At 42.2% G+C, this 19,189-nt stretch overlaps 1 protein-coding gene across 1 annotated transcript in view; it reads right to left on the bottom strand.

Annotated features, from left to right (window-relative positions):
- Positions 1-3,669: 3,669 nt before the first annotated feature.
- Positions 3,670-19,189, bottom strand: part of PLEKHG2 (pleckstrin homology and RhoGEF domain containing G2) — a 61,913-nt gene continuing 46,393 nt past the window's right edge. The window contains exons 12-19 of the mRNA XM_063431207.1: positions 18,376-18,409; positions 14,666-14,755; positions 14,148-14,249; positions 14,032-14,070; positions 13,241-13,257; positions 11,044-11,334; positions 9,516-10,839; positions 3,670-7,467 (exon numbers count right to left, since the gene is read on the bottom strand). Coding sequence (XP_063287277.1) covers positions 4,892-7,467; positions 9,516-10,839; positions 11,044-11,334; positions 13,241-13,257; positions 14,032-14,070; positions 14,148-14,249; positions 14,666-14,755; positions 18,376-18,409 — 4,473 coding nt within the window. The 3' untranslated portion in view covers positions 3,670-4,891. The remainder of the gene's footprint in view (positions 7,468-9,515; positions 10,840-11,043; positions 11,335-13,240; positions 13,258-14,031; positions 14,071-14,147; positions 14,250-14,665; positions 14,756-18,375; positions 18,410-19,189) is intronic.

The raw sequence follows: 19,189 nt of genomic DNA on the forward strand, positions 1-19,189 counted from the left end.
TTTACACAAGTTACATTCATTCAGAAACATACACACTTCGTTCACTTTACATACCACACACTGCATTCACTATACACACACTACACAAACACACACTCTGTATTCATTATATACACACTACACAAACACTCATTGCATTCACTGTACACACTACACGAACACACACAGTTCCCCTGTCTAAACGCACTGCATCCACTACACGTGGCATGTATATTTTGTGCATTTACCTTTAAAAATAGTTTATTTTTTCAAAATGGTAAATGTACAGAATATTTGCAAGTTATCGGCTATCGGCCTGAAAGTTCACAGATTATGTGTATCAGCTCTAAAAAAATCAATATCGGTCGATCCCTAGATAATGCATCTTGGACGTAAAAACCCAAGGGCAGAGTACAGAATATTTAATAGAGTCCTAACCTCAACATCTGAGGAAAGGGATTTAGGGCTGATTATTTCTGATGACTTAAAGGTAGGCAGACAATGTAATAGAGCAGCAGGAAATGCTAGCAGAATGCTTGGTTGTATAGGGAGAGGTATTAGCAGTAGAAAGAGGGAAGTGCTCATGCCATTGTACAGAACACTGGTGAGACCTCACTTGGAGTATTGTACGTAGTACTGGAGACCGTATCTCCAGAAGGATATTGATGCCTTAGAGAGAGTTCAGAGAAGGGCTACTAAACTGGTTCATGGATTGCAGGATAAAACTTACCAGGAAAGGTTAAAGGATCTTAACATGTATAGCTTGGAGGAAAGACGAGACAGGGGCGATATGATAGAAACATTTAAATACATAAAGGGAATCAACATCAAGTAAAGATGTCTAAGTGACCCAACACACAGAGTATAAATGATAATAAACATTTAAAGTATACCGGTCCTTAGAGTGGCTGGGCTTTACGTTTAATAGATAAAGAATGGTCAGGGACTAGGTGAGTCAGGGAAACCAGAAATTAGGACATCAAGGTACAATATAATCCATGTTACTCATTTCACATGTCAGTGGTTTGAATGTTGTCGCTGATTATTGTTGATGTTCTGGATGTGTCCCCCTCATTCCTATATATATTCTACAGCTTCACCTGTCCTGCACTCTGTTCTGAATTGATAGTCTATAGTTCCTCAAGCCACACTCCACCTGCAACAATCTGACCTCACACACCACACCGTGTTCCAATTACCCTCCCAGCCTGAATATCACACTTTAATGGCGCCATCAAGTGTTTCAACAGGATATTGCAGCTTTGGGCTCTTAGCTTGGGTTCCTAGTTGCCATGTACAATGCATATCCTCCATGATATAATATCGGAGTGCTATCTATGGACAAGGTGCCTGTCCTCTCTCTGTTCTATTTTTTTTTGTGTGTGTATTTTTTCCATGGTTTTAGTTATAGGAGTTTTAGAATGTATGTACACTGTGACATTTTTCACTAATGAAGGTTGTCCTATGATGGATAAGACATGCACCAGACATGTTTTTTTAAAAACCCGAGACTCTCAAATCTTTGCTCCAGAACTTTTCTACCTGCTCTCCAGCTTTTCCACCTTCTCTCTCTCTCTTTCTCTTGTTTTCCTAGTCCCTTGTCTGCTGACTTCAGGTTACCTGACATTCCTTCCTGACTATTATGACAGAAATGCCTGCCCCTGAGGGTTTAGATAAGGGGTGCCCAAAAGGTAGATCGCTAGATGTTGTAGAACTTCAATTCCCATGATGCTTTGCATGCCTTTAGAACAGCAAAGCATCATGGAAGCTGTAGTTTTCAGTCATCTGGGGATCTACCTTTTGGGCACCCCTGGTTTAGATTGCATGAACACATTTTGGGATGATCATTCCCCTGGTACTTTGCTGCTACTTCTCATGGTCCCTCACCTGGTACATTGTCTGATTACTCTATGAAGGCTCTCTTCCTACCGCTGGTTCCTCGTCACCTGGTATTGTAAGCACCTTTACACCTTTCAAGCCTCTCTACTGCTGTACATACAGCAATAATGACCTTTCCAGGTGTGAGACGTCCTGTTCTTGTTCCATTATATCTGATGTCCTTAAAAATGTGGCAGCCTGGACTTCGAGCATTCAAGGAGCCTGAGTTTAAGTTGCAGTCAGAGATGCTTTAAAATAGGATTATTCATTGTGGCCAACGCCAATTTTCTCTCTTCTTCCCGCTTTCATTTCCATTTTCCTACTTTTCTAAGTACTGTTTTTATGTAACGTGTTCTTTGTTTGTGAACTGACACTGACCTATGAGATTACCATAGGTAAAACTATTTATAATTTCCATCATATCCCTCCCTCTCCCCATAGCATGCCATGTTAATTACATCAACTCCCACAGTGCAGTCAAATGGATTGTTTTGTTTTTTTGTAATTGAACATTTTAATATCATTTTAGAGATCTCCTTTTGCTCAAAATGAAATTGTGTAATAGCCTCTCAAAATGGGAATTTATTGACAAAATAAGAAAAAATACATAAAAGGTTTACACAAATTACACGTACAGGTAAACATGATTAATAATAACTGCCATTGTCTATCGCATATTTACACTGAGGACTTTCCTCCCACCTTTATCTTACACAGTCTAGTATAAATAAAATAGAGTGCCTTGGGTATAAAACATTGGATTATCACACTACTTATAGACTGAGACCACAATCTTCCATGTGACTATGCACAAGGTTGCTGGTTCATAACAATTTTGTTTTATAGAGATCCCGATTAATGCAGTAGGTTTGCAACCCATTCTTTCATTGGAAAAATGAATCACCAACCCATTCTTCAACTGTAATGTAATATATTTGAAAACCATTCTGCTAAAAGAACCTGTATTGGACTCTTCTCTGTGTCCGAGGGCTCTTTAATCTTGGCACCGCTGTTACAGCAAAAATGCATTGTGGGCAGTTGCATGGGTTGTGACCATTGGGGATCGAACTTTGGATTCTCACCCAGGAGTTTAGAAGCAATGTTCTAGATATAACAATACAGTAACCAGATAAAACATGACTTTGACTGTCCCACTAATGTATGTGTGCATACTGATGGGTATCTTAACATTCATGAAACTCTGTGACCTTGCGTTACAATGTACCACGGTGCATTTTCGCTCAGTCTGTAATGTGCACTCAGTGATTTCTTTATATTTAAGATACCAAGCTACAATGTACCATGGGTTTTTGTGTGCAGAGTTCCTGCTGTGCACACAGCGAGTTTGATTACGTACGTGTTAATATTTCATACCAAGTTACAAAGTACCATGGTCGAAGTGTGATCATACAGGCACGTCATTAAAATGATATATTTCGGCCAGGCTACACTATTCTAATTTAATGCCACATATTGCTTATGTCTTTCAAAAGCTTCTTCTTGTCAGCTTCATTCCCATGTTCCTAAAATGAAACTTTGGCTATTTAAACTTTATCTGCTGATGCTACATATACCTTTCTCTTCCCTGTCGTTAAGACGTGTTCTGGTACAACTGATATATCAAACATCCCCAGGAAAATAAACATACCGTAAGGTGCCGATCCCCAAACTCCGTACTACCAGTCTGTATCATCAGTACCGATGTCTTTCTTCCCCTGCATACTTTTAGAAACAGGTCTCCTTTCTATACTTCTTCATACCTTTAAACACATATACTCTCTCTTACACTCTTATACTCTCTTATACTCTCTCAGATGCATATCCCCCTCTTACATTTCATACCGTCAGATGCATATCCCTCTCTTACATTTCATACCGTCAGATGCATATCCCCCTCTTACATTTCATACCGTCAGATGCATATCCCCCTCTTACATTTCATACCGTCAACTGCATATCCCTCTCTTACATTTCATACCGTCAACTGCATATCCCTCTCTTACATTTCATACCGTCAACTGCATATCCCTCTCTTACATTTCATACCGTCAGATGCATATCCCCCTCTTACATTTCATACCGTCAACTGCATATCCCTCTCTTACATTTCATACCGTCAACTGCATATCCCTCTCTTACATTTCATACCGTCAACTGCATATCCCTCTCTTACATTTCATACCGTCAACTGCATATCCCTCTCTTACATTTCATACCGTCAACTGCATATCCCCCTCTTACATTTCATACCGTCAACTGCATATCCCCCTCTTACTGTTTATACCGTCAGAGGCAGATCCTGTTGTTACTTTCTATACCATAAGGAGCGAATTCTCACTTACATTCTATACCTTTAAAGGGGATCCCTCTCTTACACGCCATGTTCTGCACCCCCTCTTCCATACCATGCCAATGGATATCTTCCAAATGCACAGAAGCAGAGCTTGCTCTGTATGTACACATTTAATAATAACTTTCCCTAGACTTTAAGATTAGAGAATGTGCCCAATAAATCATTTTCGTCACCTCTGCTTTTAGTGACCCTAACTGATGACAAGGAGCTAAATAATCACGTACTAGTACCATGTATAAGTAAACTGACCGCAGAATACATATCTTCCCATGGAGTGGCTGTTCCCTACATACAATACACAATTCAATCACACAATGAATGACAGTTACATGTGGCGAGTCCATTCATCGCACGATCAATACAAATAACACTGGCATTTGTTAGGACAAATGTAAATACTTTCAAAGTGCAGTTTCATTGAGCCTCTAAGAGGATAAGAGCAGTTTTTTTATGGTTCGGTCCCATCTGAATATTGTTAAAATAATAAGAAACTAAATAGGAGAAAAGTGCAAACTGGCAAATTGCTTTTTCTCATTAAAATGTGAAAATTGTGGCCTATTGGATTGTTCCCTTTTTATATCCAGTAACATTAGTCTATTTCTTATCACAAAGTCTGACTTCATATAGCATTTACTGTATCTTCATTGTTAGCTGGGCTTTCCACCTCTCCTCCAACACAAATCACGACTTTGCCATTGGTTCCAAGGTGCTTCCTTTAACATTGATTTTCCTTAATGCCTGGGACTCCGGGGCATGAAGTAAAGGATGGGTTAGGCTCACCTGAGCTGTGCTGAAAGATGATATTCTGCCACTTCCTCCAATCTGAATGTTAACGGTGGTGGAATAACTTGCCTTTAAGGTGCCTTTGTCTTTGGTATCAGGGGCTTCAAACTTATCAGCATTGTTACAATGTGACATTTCTTTCAGAGATTCTTCTTGGCGGGAGGGTAAAGTGGTTGCATCCAGAGACCCCATTCTTTTCAGATAATGGTCTGATTCATCACCAAGAGATTTTGAGGATCTCATTAAGATTAATGGTTTTATATCAGATTTCTTTTGATAAGTGGTTATCTTCTGGGCTTTAAGAGGTCCATACTTTGAGCGTAGCTCGCGTACATCCGGCCACTGAATGCTGGTTAGTTCATGGGAACTAATACCACTTGTGTGTGAATGTACTTCAGGGATCAGGAATGAAGGTGACTGGTTGGTACAGCCTGACTGGCTATCTTCATCTGCAGACCAACTCGGTGAATGTAGTGCACTCCTTTGGCAACCAGTTTCATCTTCTCCACTATGGATGCTGTTCCCCCGGGATCTCCGGGTATGAAGAGGAAAGCCATAGGGCTCAGACTGAGGACTAGAAAATGAGGGCAGAGCAGGAGGGCTTGTGCATGTTGGAGTAGAATTGGCTGATGATGAAGATGATCTTTCAATATGGCTAAAACAGAGAGGAGTAAATGAGCAAGGTCTAGACCTTGAGAAGGAAGGAATTCGAGGAGACTTTGGCGTTGTTGTGCTATAATGGGGAGGTGGTGAAAACATTCGGTTACGTATTGTCTGTGGGGACTGGACTCGTGAATTTGGCTCAGATGCTGTGGAAGTGGGGGCTGGTTTCATTGATGAAGGACAAGGAAAGGCAATAAGAACAGCATTGCATGGAGACCAAGAGACAGGATTATCCAGCAGTTTGCTTTCCTTCTCCCCAAAATATCTTTGCTGGCAAGTTGAAGACAAAGTAGTGGGGCTATTTATATCCTTACATTTGGTAAGAGTTTGTGTTGATTTGGTGTCACCTTGTTTCTGGTCTTCTTCCTCTTTTGTGTCCCGCATAAGTTTACTTTTCAAAGCTCTGGGCTTGTTCTCATTTCCTGGTAAAGTAGAAGGAGCTAGCTGTGCATATGGTGATGAATCAGTGATCTTCATCTGTGCTTCGTGTCTTGGTGGAGTCTGCAGCTCTACATCTGAGCTCTTTGACTTTGTCATTGGTGCCTTCTTTGTAAGACATTGGCCTTGATGGGTTTCTGGCAAATACTTAGATAATGCTATGGCACTAGACAATTTCCTTTGAAAAGCAAAAGGTATGAGGATTTTTGGTGTAGCTCCAAATTCAGGTTTCTGATGTTTGGTATGATGTAATGGTGTCTGGAGGCTGTCCTGGAAATCCTCAGCAGTTGCAGTCTTGCTCTTGAAAGAGGATGAACGTGCCGCCAGATTCAGTTTTTTTGAGTTGGTTTCTTTTGATGGGATAGAAAATGAGGAGTCCAGTTGCAATCTCTGCATAACATCCACCACTGAAGGTGAGCATGTCTGCCTTTTTGGTTTAGCTGCAGTCATAAGGCACGTGTGAACACTCTGATCTTCAGAATGTAAACTTGAGATATTTTCTATGGCGTGCAGGGGTGGAGTCCTCCCTTCAGTGTTAGGCTGGTCATTGACAGAGGAACTATAATTTGCTGGACAGTCTTCAAGGACCTTTGTTTGTGGTAGGTTAGGAATCCCCTTTGTGTTTGGATTATCTATTGTCTCTAGTTGTTTGTGTTCCCCGTCATTCTTCTTCTTGAAGATGTTTTCAAACTTAGAATTAGAAGTCAATGTAGGTTCTGTCCCATCCAAATACAATTTTACCTCTGTGACATTTTCTTCTTCTTTATTATTGTTGAAGTTTTGATCTTCAGTAGGTGGTGGCCATAATGTACCATCATCTGGTATTGAAACATTGGCTGAATATAATTCCGTACATTGTTGACTGATTTCACCTGACACATCAGCAACTTCCTTATTCTCTTCAACGTGTTCAGAAAATACTCCAGCATTACTGCCTTCTTTTACCTCTGACAGTTGGTCTGTAGGCCCACAGATGTCAGTCGTCCCATTATCACAAGTAGACAGAATACTGGTAGCCGGTAAACATTCCAGAACGGACACAGAGGTAATTGATGTGTTTTCAATGGCTACTGTCGTGCATTGTTTAACTGAACATTCCGCACTTTCAATATGCTCACTTGGCATTTCGAAAAGGTGGTTTAAATATGGTTTCTCTGACCCACAGCTTAGAGGTAACTCGTCTCTTGATTTATCAGCTTCTGCAGTTCGCTCACATTTTGAAGGTTCAGCCATGGAGGTCTCTATTTTCATGTCCTCTTTGGACAGGTCTGACGAATTCTCACGGGGGGCTGTCAACAGAAGACCATTCTCTTGAACACACTTAATATGTAGAAGTGTCTCGCTGACCAATACATGACCATACTGCTGAGGCTCTGTGAAGGAACAAAAATGTCCATAATTATAAAAGCTTTATTTATACACAAAGATGCACATGGCATTTTACGTATTAAGTCCCCTGATATAGAGCTAATTATTATCATGGAACATTGGCTTACGTCCATCTCAAGCTGTATCAGTGTAAACCGGTGACTGTCTAGGAAACCTGGTTTCTCTGAAACTTGTTTTAAACCAGCAGCATTGCATGTATTAGCTAATCTATGCTGTTTCCTTGGTTAGGATCAGATCTCTATATTTTCTTTAAAATATTACGATTTGTTGATTCTCTGCTTTGTTGTTTCTTTAATTTACATATTTGCTTCTGATTTGTGTTATCACTGTTTTAATATTCCTTATATTATCTGCATACATTATATCTACTTTATTTCCTAATATTTTTTTTTGTCCTGATGGTTTACACAGCTATTGGCTAACACTCTGTTTCAGATTAATTTTATGTTATTTGTTTTCACAGTTATTGTCATTATTTCAGCTGAGGGTCGAGCTTATTTCTTTGTTGCCAATCTTGTAAAAATTAGTGGCTTTTTTTTATGTTCTAAATTACATAATATGCCAGTATCACAACCATCTTGTAAGACAGGGCTTGACAAATCACAGGTCACAATGGCAACTAGGATTTTAGTCCTGGCGCCTGGGATTTGTTGGCCCATACAGGCCCTGAGGTGGTCGGCAGCCTATGAGTGAAGGCGTCCGGCAGGCTCATAAAGAGCATGGAAATGCGGTCAGCCGCCCGCCTGGCTAAAGGGAGAGCATTTGCGGTCGGCCGGCTGGCCAACCAGCTGATGGAGAGCATGGGCATGCAGTCGGTCATCCTGCTTCGGGAGAGCGTCCGGTGTGTGCACGTGCGGGAGGCTCCTAGAAGATTGAATCAGACTGGCAGGCGTGTGAGGGAGCTGTAACCTCTTTGCTCTGCTCCCTCGCGCGTCATCCAGTGATGCTGGGAGCCGGAATATGACGTAATTCCGGCCCCGGCATTACTAAACAGCGCTCTAGGGAGCAGAGTAGGGAGATGACTGACGCCCCACTGGACCCCAGGGAAAGCCGAACCACTCCAGTTCCAGGTGGGGAGGCTGGGTGGTCACCTTAGTGTGTGTTATTGCAGTGACTCAGAATGTGAGTATGTGTGCCAGTGAGTGAGTGAGAGTATGTGTGTGTCAGTGAGTGAGTGTGTGTTTAGGTGACCGGTCCCCCTCCAATCACACAGGTAAAGAGTTTTTAATCACCTTTTTCCCCCATAATGTGCTGCTCTCACCATCGGTGGCCCGGTCACCATGACTGCGATCAGCAATCTTGATGATCTCAGCCAATCCAATGCTTTCCCATAGGAAAACATTGGGAGGCTATTCCGCATGTGTGTCAAAACGCCATGCTGCGCCAATCAGCATCTCCTCATAGAGATGAAGTGAATTAATGTATTTCTATGGGGAACATTTAGCACCTCCATGCAGCACTGACCCAGGATGCACTCTACAGGCCGTCTGTAACACTATAAGTGTTACTAGGCAACAATGTTAATACTGCCTTTTTACTGAAAAGGCAGGTTTTACATTGAAAAGTGTGGAGGGACAGGTTATAGACACGAGAACAACTACATTAAGCTGTAGTGGTACTGGTGACTATAGTGTCCCTTTAAGAATTGTATTTTTGACATTGAAAAAGCTGGCTCCTAACTTTTTTTTTTTGCTGGCTTCTAGATTCGAAGCAAATTTGTCAAGCCCTGTTGTATGAAGCATGTTTATATTTCATAATAATTTTATCCATTTGGGTAACTGTCAAGCGGTATAATGCACTGTTCATTGGTCTAAATATTCAGTATTTTCTCCAAAGGAAATAAAAATTATGCAAGTAGATTTTTGTTTTTTTTTATATATTATGATGCAATGTTGTAGTGGGAGTGATTTTATTTGTACATTTTGTAACCTAGTATATCCCTTTTATTAATGGTTTACACACGAGAGAGGGCCAAACAGCAATAAAATGATCACTGTCGGGATTGTAGCCATTATCAAATGTCTCTACTCACCTGCCATGTTTCTTCCTCTTGGTCTGTCCTCAATGACTTGCGGTAGACTTCTCGTTATTGCCTTATTCAGCATCACTGACCTCTTGTCACCATTTCTTTTTTGAGTCTTCATTCTGCTGATCTTCTCACTGTACATCTTTGCCAGCAGCTGTACCTTGTTAATGATCTTCTCCGAGTTTTCAATAAGGCAAATATCCTCTGTTTCATACAGGCTCAGACTAGAAGGACAGAATGCAATTTTGTTGTCTGCTTCCAAATTTTGGTGAGAGTTCTGTTTTGTAACTTTTACTTCTGTGTTGGTTTTCTTCTGCTCCTTTTTGACTTCTTTCACAGAATCTTCTTTGAGCACCTGGGTTCCAGTTTCAAGGTCAGACTCCTCCACAATGACTAGCACATTGTCTTGATCTTCATGTCTACCATGCCTTTTTAGGACTCCATGGCTTTCTGGATTGTTTGGTTTCTCCTTTTCTTTCCAGGCTTTCCGGATCTCAGCACAGGATTTGTACTCTGAATCTTGCTCTAAAGGAAGCTTTACAGAACTAGTGTTTCCCAGAAGGGTGTTGGGTCGGTCACACTCCTTATCTATACATGACTGTAATTTCCTTGGTGGACTGGTCTGCTTACTATTGATGGTACAGCCATTGTTCTCACATAAACTCCTTTCCCTATCTTTTTTTACCTCCTGCTGTAGGATATAATTGAATCTCAAAATTGAGTCCTTCACTACCCCAGTTGGGATGTAGCAGATGCTGTCCTCCTTACCCAGAAACGAAGCCCCAGCCTCTGCGGTTTCATAGTAATGTTTGATTCTTTCAATCAGCAAACGGTCATCATGGGTCAGGGTGGAGTCTCTCTTGACCTTCACACATTTTTCAATCTGACCTTCGTTTGCCTTTTCCAGATCTCCTTGCTCCGTTTTGCCATTCTCCTTAGTTTCTGTTTTGTTCTGCCCCTCTTTACTCTTAATGTGTGTTTTGTCTTCCACCACACAAGGAGAGAGTTCCTCTTGTAATTCACTGTGTTTGGGAGCCTCTACTACGCAATTTGTAGAATCCTCTTCCTCTAATACATGCAGAGGGCATTCCTTGCTGGCCTTCTTTTTCTTCCCTTCCTCTGAGCAATAACTGGTGGAATGTGATTGGCATGTCGGAGATTCCACACAACCTTCTCCTGTGGCTGTGTGCCCTGGGCAATCTTCTGAGTTTGTGTCGGCCACAAGAGTATCCGGTAATTCATCTCCAGTTTCCTCTAACGACGCAGAGTCTTTATTATTTGCTTCAATCAGATCTTCCTGTGGTCCAATAATCTTTGGTTCAGTAGTAAGCTGGTTACAGATAAAATAAATTAAATATTAATAATATCAAGTTACAGAGCTATGTTCATTGTTAAATGCTATATATTGTTAACATTCCTAGAGATTAAGCATATAGACCACGTATAAACCTCAAAATTATTGATATAAGTCAAAGCATCTGTAATAATTCTATTGCTTATTGTATGTCCAGGTCTTTGAAGCCGCCATTTTTACCTGCTCCTCTGCTTCTGGCAGAACTGTCTGCTTCTGTGGATCATCATTGCAATTCTCCATGTCTTTCACATCAGACCGCAATCCCCTCTGGTTGAGCAATTCCATGATTTCTTCTGTGATAGAGAGGCTGCCAGACAAGGCATCTTCTGGCAAACAGAAAGAAGATTCCTCTATGGTCTCCTCACAGACTTCGCCTGCTGTCTCCAGAATGCTGGACTCCAAGGTACAGACACTGTCAGAAGACTTGAGAGAGCCCGAGGAAGGAAAAAGCTCTCCTTCACTGCCTGCGTGCTGTAGAGGAAAGCATTGGGCGTGAGATAATGGTTTACTAAAAACAGATGTAGAATACGACTTTGCTGTCACACGACATACCTTATACTATGCATAGAACATGGGAATACAGATTCATTGTCACACGATAAACCGATATGGGGATTGTTGTATGCGTAGAACAGGCCCAATCTTTTCCCCTCTTGCTCGATCACCTTGCAGTGTGTGTGTAACATGCATTAAATGGATTCATGCCCAATAGGTGGAACTATAGCTTTATCTCTGGCCTACAACCTACATTCCTGTCTTGTCATTGCTTGTGAGTGACTGCATACATTATTCTGATTACTGGTGCAAGTTCTAGCACTTACTGTCCTCTCCTTGTCTGCCCTGTGTTTTTGTGCCTGACATGGTGGGTGGAGGCTATTCTAGGCAGAATCTTTTCCTTTTTTGTAGTAACTGAGGATATACTCTGTGAAGAAAATAGACTTAGTTCGGTATTTTCTCCTATGTTCGGGCTTTTTCTACAGTATTTTGTGCATGTTGAATCTATTGGTTCGGTAGTTTAAAACTACCGAACACCGACCACCCTCCTGGCTCATTCACTTCAAAGGAACCATCTATTAAGCGCTCTCTGGGCGGCCGCTGTGCGTATAGCCGAATGCCATGTCGAACAGAAAACGGCGGCCATCTTGTTGGCATGAAAGGAGGCAGCGGGACTTGGTCGTCGAGTGTCTGGAACTAAAATCGGACACTCGACCTCCCGAAACACCGCTGAAACTACTGAACGCCTGCTTCCTTTAGTTGCCGAACAGCCAGGAGAGCGCCATTCGGTAGTTTTGTTCATACGGACAAGGGGAGCAATCGCTCCTATGAGCCAGGAGGATCCATTCGGGACTTTTATTCATTTTTTGCCTTTTTCTGAATTGACCGACCGCACACGCTGAATTCATGGAACTATTTTGGGCAGAAGCCTCATGTGTGGTCGGTAACTTGTGACTTCCATGCTTTTTAAGAACCCCTGAACCGATCTGGGTGAAATTTGGATATGTTGGTCACCCAGATCGGGGCTATCAGGGGATATGTATATGTATATGTTGTGGGGATACCTTGTGTGGAAATGGGGTGTTCCACCTTTTGGGAAAATTGTGTGCCCTCTGCCTGGAGATAATTCGTTTATTCCTTAACTTATCTCAATATCTCCCAGGCAGAGAGAGGGCGGGGTTACTGTAAATCTGTATGTTGATTGGTTATTGTCTTTGTTTACTGTGGGAGGTCCTCTTGCAGGAGGATTTCTCCTAAAAGCCAGTGTGTTTTCAATAATTTTCAATAAACTTCATTCCTGTTACACCCTTCATGAAGTCTAGGCTAATGTTTGGGGGATATTCTATTTGCTGGGGAGAATCATCTTGGAAGCTGCATTCATCTACACTATTCCTCTACCTCCTAATGCAGCCATAATCACTTATGCTCAGCTATTGGGGAAGGAATAGAAGACCACAGTACCATAACCACTGCAGGTCGTAACATACTCTATTTAAGAAACATGCTGTTTGTGCTGGTTATTCGTTACAGTGAGAGGTCATCATCTTTATTCTTAATCTAATCCGGTCCCCTCTACAAATGACATCTAAAGATCCATGTTACCATTGCTACTCGTTGGCATTGTGGGTTTGCATTGCTAAGGTTAGTGTGCAGCCTGCGAGCAGCTTTACCAACATGTTCACTGTTCACCACCCCAGAGATAAATTCATTTGAACGTCTGCTTCTATCCCAGATCCATAAAAATGGATCATTGTGTGTGCATTTCATCTGATGAGCTTTATATGAGCAAAAAACCAATAATCCTGATTTAGCCTAAATGCATGCCAACATGCGACATTCAGTCTGACAGATCCTTCAGCCAAAATGAATGAATGAAACTTACCTTCAATGGTGCCGCACCTGGAAAACAAACCAACAGATATAGTGTTATAATGACTGGGCAAGTGTGAGAGGCATGAAACTAGAGCATAGCGAGAGGTAAGCTATAACCGTACAGATCATATGGAGAGGTACGCTATAACCGTACAGATCATATGGAGAAGTACGCTATAACCGTACAGATCATATGGAGAAGTACGCTATAACCGTACAGATCATATGGAGAGGTACGCTATAACCGTACAGATCATATGGAGAGGTACGCTATAACCGTACAGATCATATGGAGAGGTACGCTATAACCGTACAGATCATATGGAGAGGTACGCTATAACCGTACAGATCATATGGAGAGGTACGCTATAACCGTACAGATCATATGGAGAGGTACGCTATAACCGTACAGATCATATGGAGAGGTACGCTATAACCGTACAGATCATATGGAGAGGTACGCTATAACCGTACAGATCATATGGAGAGGTACGCTATAACCGTACAGATCATATGGAGAGGTACGCTATAACCGTACAGATCATATGGAGAGGTACGCTATAACCGTACAGATCATATGGAGAGGTACGCTATAACCGTACAGGTCATATGGAGAGGTACGCTATAACATAGAGCATGGAGAGGGTTACATAGTAACAGTTTAGATCGTAGTGAGAGTTACGCTGTAACAGTAGAGAACGTAGCGAGAGGTAGGCTAAAACAGAATAGATGTGCTATTACTATGTGATAGTACCTCTGCAGCAATGCTGTACAAAGTGAGCATACTGAGCATTCACTTACCTCTATGTTCCAGTGTTTCCTGGATTTCCTTGGCTGGCTCTATTGGATATAAAAGCAACATTTAGAAGTGAGTGGTCACTCAGTGAACCTGTCTACCTCTGTGTATGCTCACTCACCAGACAGTCTGCGTCCACGGCGATGGGGGGAACTGCTGTTCAGACTCAATAAAGTGAATGATTTCTTAGTCCTCTGGGGACTGTACATGTACTGGGGTGGCTCTGTGAATGACATATATGGAACCTTGAAATGTAGTGAGAACATGGAGGGTGCCACCATCACATGGAGTATAACCTACCTACGCCGAACATTCTACCTCCATTTCTCTTCCAATCAGATCATATCTAATTAAAGATTTAACATGCACGCTATCATTTATTCACTAATTCTAATAAACTGGAGGCTAAATTGTGTCTGCAGCTGGGTTAGGGAATTCTGCCAAATCAGCACTTTGTGCCCACATTCTGGAATTCCATTCTCGAATGACTGCAGTTTGGAGATTGTACTGTGATGGAAAATTCAAGATGTCATAAAGATAGTATTATTCCTCCTTGATAAAAATAAAATGTATCATATTATGTAAAAGACTTTACATACAAGAAGACCAAAGTCTCAATGGATAAACTCAAATCCTCACCTGATTGTCTACGGCTCCGCGGAAAAGTCCACAAATCATCCATTCTGGGAGATTTTACTGGGTCTGGGGAGATTCGCAAATCTAGAGAATCTGTATGGGGTTAATGGGTATCATTATTACTGCACACACACATTTACTGTGAGCCTCCTCCCCATGCATACACTCACTATAATTGGTTACTGTAGGACAGCTGTCACCCAGTTTGGATGTGTTTCACGGGTATAGTGCAGTTTGAATGATAAACCTCTTTGTTAGTGAGATTTCCCCAGTTTCCATATAGAGTTTGACATTTTGTCACTTTTTTGCCGCACTGTAATTTCACACTTTGTCATTGAGTTCACTCATACAGATTGTATTTTGTGTTTTAAATGAAAAATGTCAGTTTTTGATACTCTCTCTATATAGCACAACACTAATATGGATAGAAATTACAAGAAATGGCAACAACAAAAAAGAACCCAGTTCCCACACACTGCTCAAAATAATTTCTACAAAATGTGTTGAGTTAAAAATAAAATCTCAAAATAGATGGATTTGTCCTGATGCCAGGAATGCGGCAGAGAGTAGATTCTTCTATTTTAGTTTTTGTCACCAATGGAGATAAATAGTGAATATTGGAATCTGGAACCTGGGTTCCGCCTGCACCCCCTGGGCTATTGTGTCACATGGTGTCACGGGTGATTACCCTAACTTACAGGATATGGGAACCCCATTAATGGAGGATCAAATAAGTACCAGGCTTTAGTGTCCGGTTCTTAATGTTAGGTAAATACAAAGTCAGAAATTGCCAGGATCAGAATTATAGAAATACAGATATATGAATTAACAAGCCGGCTCAGGATTCCAGAAGTGCACAAAGTCAATAAACAAGCCCAGGTCAATATCAAAATGACAAGAGAGACTTGCTGAACGCAAGGTAGAAACTATGAAAGGGCATTGAATAAGGGCCTAAACAAGAGAGAGAGATAGATAGATATATCTCTATGTAGGCTTGTTATTCAATGGAGGCTGAGGCAGGAGGAGAAATATAGAGAGAAAAATCTAGATTGAGCCATTGATAGGGGAAATGCGTTTGGTTTTTAAAGACTTACTGACATTTTCAGACTTTGACAGGGAGCAGTTGGAGAAATGACCTGGGCACAAACTCTCCAACACTGAATTGGGACTTAAAGGAGACTGGAACAAGACAGGAATCCTGACCTGTGCGGGACCCCCTGAAGGTTCTCTGAATAGGACAGCTGTTATGATACGTTGTATCCCTTACTATTGTGGGTATAGGACTTTCACAGCGCCTGTCATGGGGAACTTGGAATTTTATGCTGCTTTAAGAACTTAAAGCTGCCATTTGTGCTGCTATATTGCTGTTTTATATGCATGTTTAATTTAATATGTTTTATAGGTGATTAAATATGTTGTTTTATTGTGATCGTTATGTTATATGCTTTCGTGTGATTTTCATTTATTAAATCAGTCTGTTTTTAACATAGAAACATAGAATGTGGGGGCGGAGCTTGGCTTCCTAGCAGGGTGGACGTGCTCCACGAGTGCTCCTGCACACCGACGACTAAAACCGGGGATATACCCCGACCCATCGCTCACTCACCGCTGGGAAGGTGCCTACTGAGTGGGGGAGACCCAGGGAATCGTTTTGGTGTTAAACACACACCCGCAACCCATCAGGTCCCCACAATCCCGGTCTGAGGCCTACCCGCGATCGAGCCAGGGAGAGGCGGCCGCTCTCCTGGATGGTAACCTCGCAGGTGATACCCACACAGTGCTCACCTCCAACCCCCCCCCTCTGGACCGGCGGGGGTCATCCCGGTCCTCGCTGGGGACGATTACCCCCACACCACGACCAGCACGAGAGACAACGAATAAAACGAGGAGAAGCAGCCAGGCCCCGATCAAGATGGCGGCACAGGCACAGTCTAACACGATCCGCATACTCCACATGCCACCCCAGCACATAGGGGTGTTCTATGTCAAGATGTGTACCAACCTGTGGACCAAGCTAAGCACCCAGAGACCGGCCTACACGAGGGCGATAAAGGAGGTGACAGCATGGATCCGCCCGGCAACACGACGCCAATTAGGCGGGAATCCCCCTCCACGAAAACACAAGCGGGAAAAAGCCCAATCAAGGCGCCAGCTCCAGCACCCAAGCAGACTGTTGCAGGCCAAGTCTCCGAACCAGCAGACTGGCACACCCCGGACCGTCTACTGGTCAACACTCCCGTGCTCTCCGCCAAGTAAGCAGCAGACCCGATCATCACGGCAATCAGGGGCTGAAAGAAGGCACATGACTAGACTCACGGACTCCCGGGACAGCTACTCCCATCACCACCATTTGGCAGTACCAAGGTCCAAAAGCTCACAACATCCTGCCTCACCTCGGGTCCCCAACACGGATGACCGGATTCAAGGCAATATGACAAGTCACTGCATGGACTACCTGCTCCAGCACACCAGTGGCGTAGGGTGAAGGTTTGCAGTAGCCTCTCTCCCTGCCACCACTCCGGTCAGCAGAGCTAAATAAGTATTTTCTTGCTTATCATTTTACAACTAACAGTTTCCAAATGCTTAAAGCCACACACGATTTTACATGTATTTCAAGTGGAGATGACTGCATACTTTCGACACATAAAAATGACAAAACATGCGAGCCACCTAGCTTATCATCTTATACTCTGAGTTTCCAGGACCTTACTTGGCCTAAAGCTGCCTCTTTTCGTGCAACAACTTGTAACTTAGCAGTACTCTACACTGAATAGGACCCTGCATGCAATATAACTACACGTTGTTAATGTTTTAATTCACTGATCGGCACCCATACCATTTAACCTAATGTTTAACCACTGTATCTCTAAACTGTGAGCTTCTTGTCAACACACGTGTAACCAACTGTATGACTTCTAATATTTTAGCATGTTACCAACCGGATCTTATGATCCATAGCCTGTATTTTCTAACTAAAGTTTTAACGACAAAAATTTAAAAATTGAGGCAACGCAATTCAGGAAATGTAATTTAAACTTGCTGTACTGACTCAATACTGTAATTCATTTGAACGTTTCCCCCAATTTCTCTTCTGTACCCTATCTCATTTGCCTCTAATAAAAGAAAGATTGACAAAAAAAAAAAAAAAAAAAAAAAAAGAAACATAGAATGTGACGGCAGATAAGAACCATTCGGCCCATCTAGTCTGCCCAGTTTTCTAAATACTTTCATTAGTCTCTGGCCTTATCTTATAGTTAGGATAGCCTTATGCCTATCCCACGCATGCTTTAACTTATATAAAAATCTATTATTTTTTTTATTTATATTTGCATGGTTGTGTATCTGCCTCCTCCCCTCTCCATAGATGATAGTCCTTCATATGTGCACTAAATGACTCAAAGTACGAGAACGGGGTTGCCTAGGTGACGTGGACGTTTTTAGACCTGATGTAACGTTTCGCAAATTCATTATATACAATGGAAACGGCATTCGAGAGTGAGAGCCCCTAGAGATAACCGTCAGAGCTATCACCAAGACATAATCCCAAGATATAGCCAACAAAGATAGCCCTAAGATATACACCCAGAGATAGGCCCCAGTAACAACAAAAGTAAAGAGTGAGTGATAGGACTGTAAGAATCAAGTCTGACATATGTCTCTCAATTGCATTTTAATGTTGTAAATCAGGACCTAGACAGACAGATATTACTTACGTTGGTAGGTGTTTTCTAGAAGAACTTGCTTTGCCTGCAAAAAAATAGAGAAAAAGGATTTTGATAGAGGGATGTAAATACAATAATGTGTGCCATCATAGTGTTGTGACGGACCGGCTGGAACCCGAGTCAATCGCTGCTTCCTAGTAATCCTTGAGTACCATAAGCACCGCACCAGACACCATAACCATCGTAACCCCACAAACTGCCGCAGCTTGGTTGGGGTCTTGCTGTCCTCCACCCACCCTGGACCCAAGACCAGGATCCAGCTTCCAGTGGGTATACTTCCCCCTAGTCCAGAGAGCAAAGCAAGTGCTCTTACAAGAGCAATCGTTGTGATCCAAGGGAGTATAGTGATTATAGCAATCTCAGAGTGAATATAGCTTGCCAATCCCCCAAACATGAGCCTAGAATTTATGAAGGGTAAAAGGAATCTGTTTAATGGCAGCCACAGCTGTCCTTATATGCAGGTTCCCATGCAAGGGGCACTCCGCCACTGGACCTGAGAGTAGACTACAGTAAAAACATATACACTATTACATTGGCTCTCGGGTCCAGGACACTCCCATACAAAATAGGTCAATCCCTCCCCTATGCCTGGGAGATAGTCAGCCACTGTAAACTCAATTAGCTCCAGGCACAGAAAACCATACATTTTTACAAAAAAACCAAATTACCTTAAAACACACAAAACCCCCACAAAAGTTAAATCCCCTGACAGCCCTGATCTGGATGACCAACATATGCAAAAATCACCCAGATCAGTTCAGTGCTTCAGGAATTTCCTGGAAGTCATAATTTGACCGACAGGCTG

The sequence above is a fragment of the Pelobates fuscus genome, chromosome 9 (genome assembly GCF_036172605.1).
Source record: "Pelobates fuscus isolate aPelFus1 chromosome 9, aPelFus1.pri, whole genome shotgun sequence".
NCBI classification, from domain to species: domain Eukaryota; kingdom Metazoa; phylum Chordata; class Amphibia; order Anura; family Pelobatidae; genus Pelobates; species Pelobates fuscus.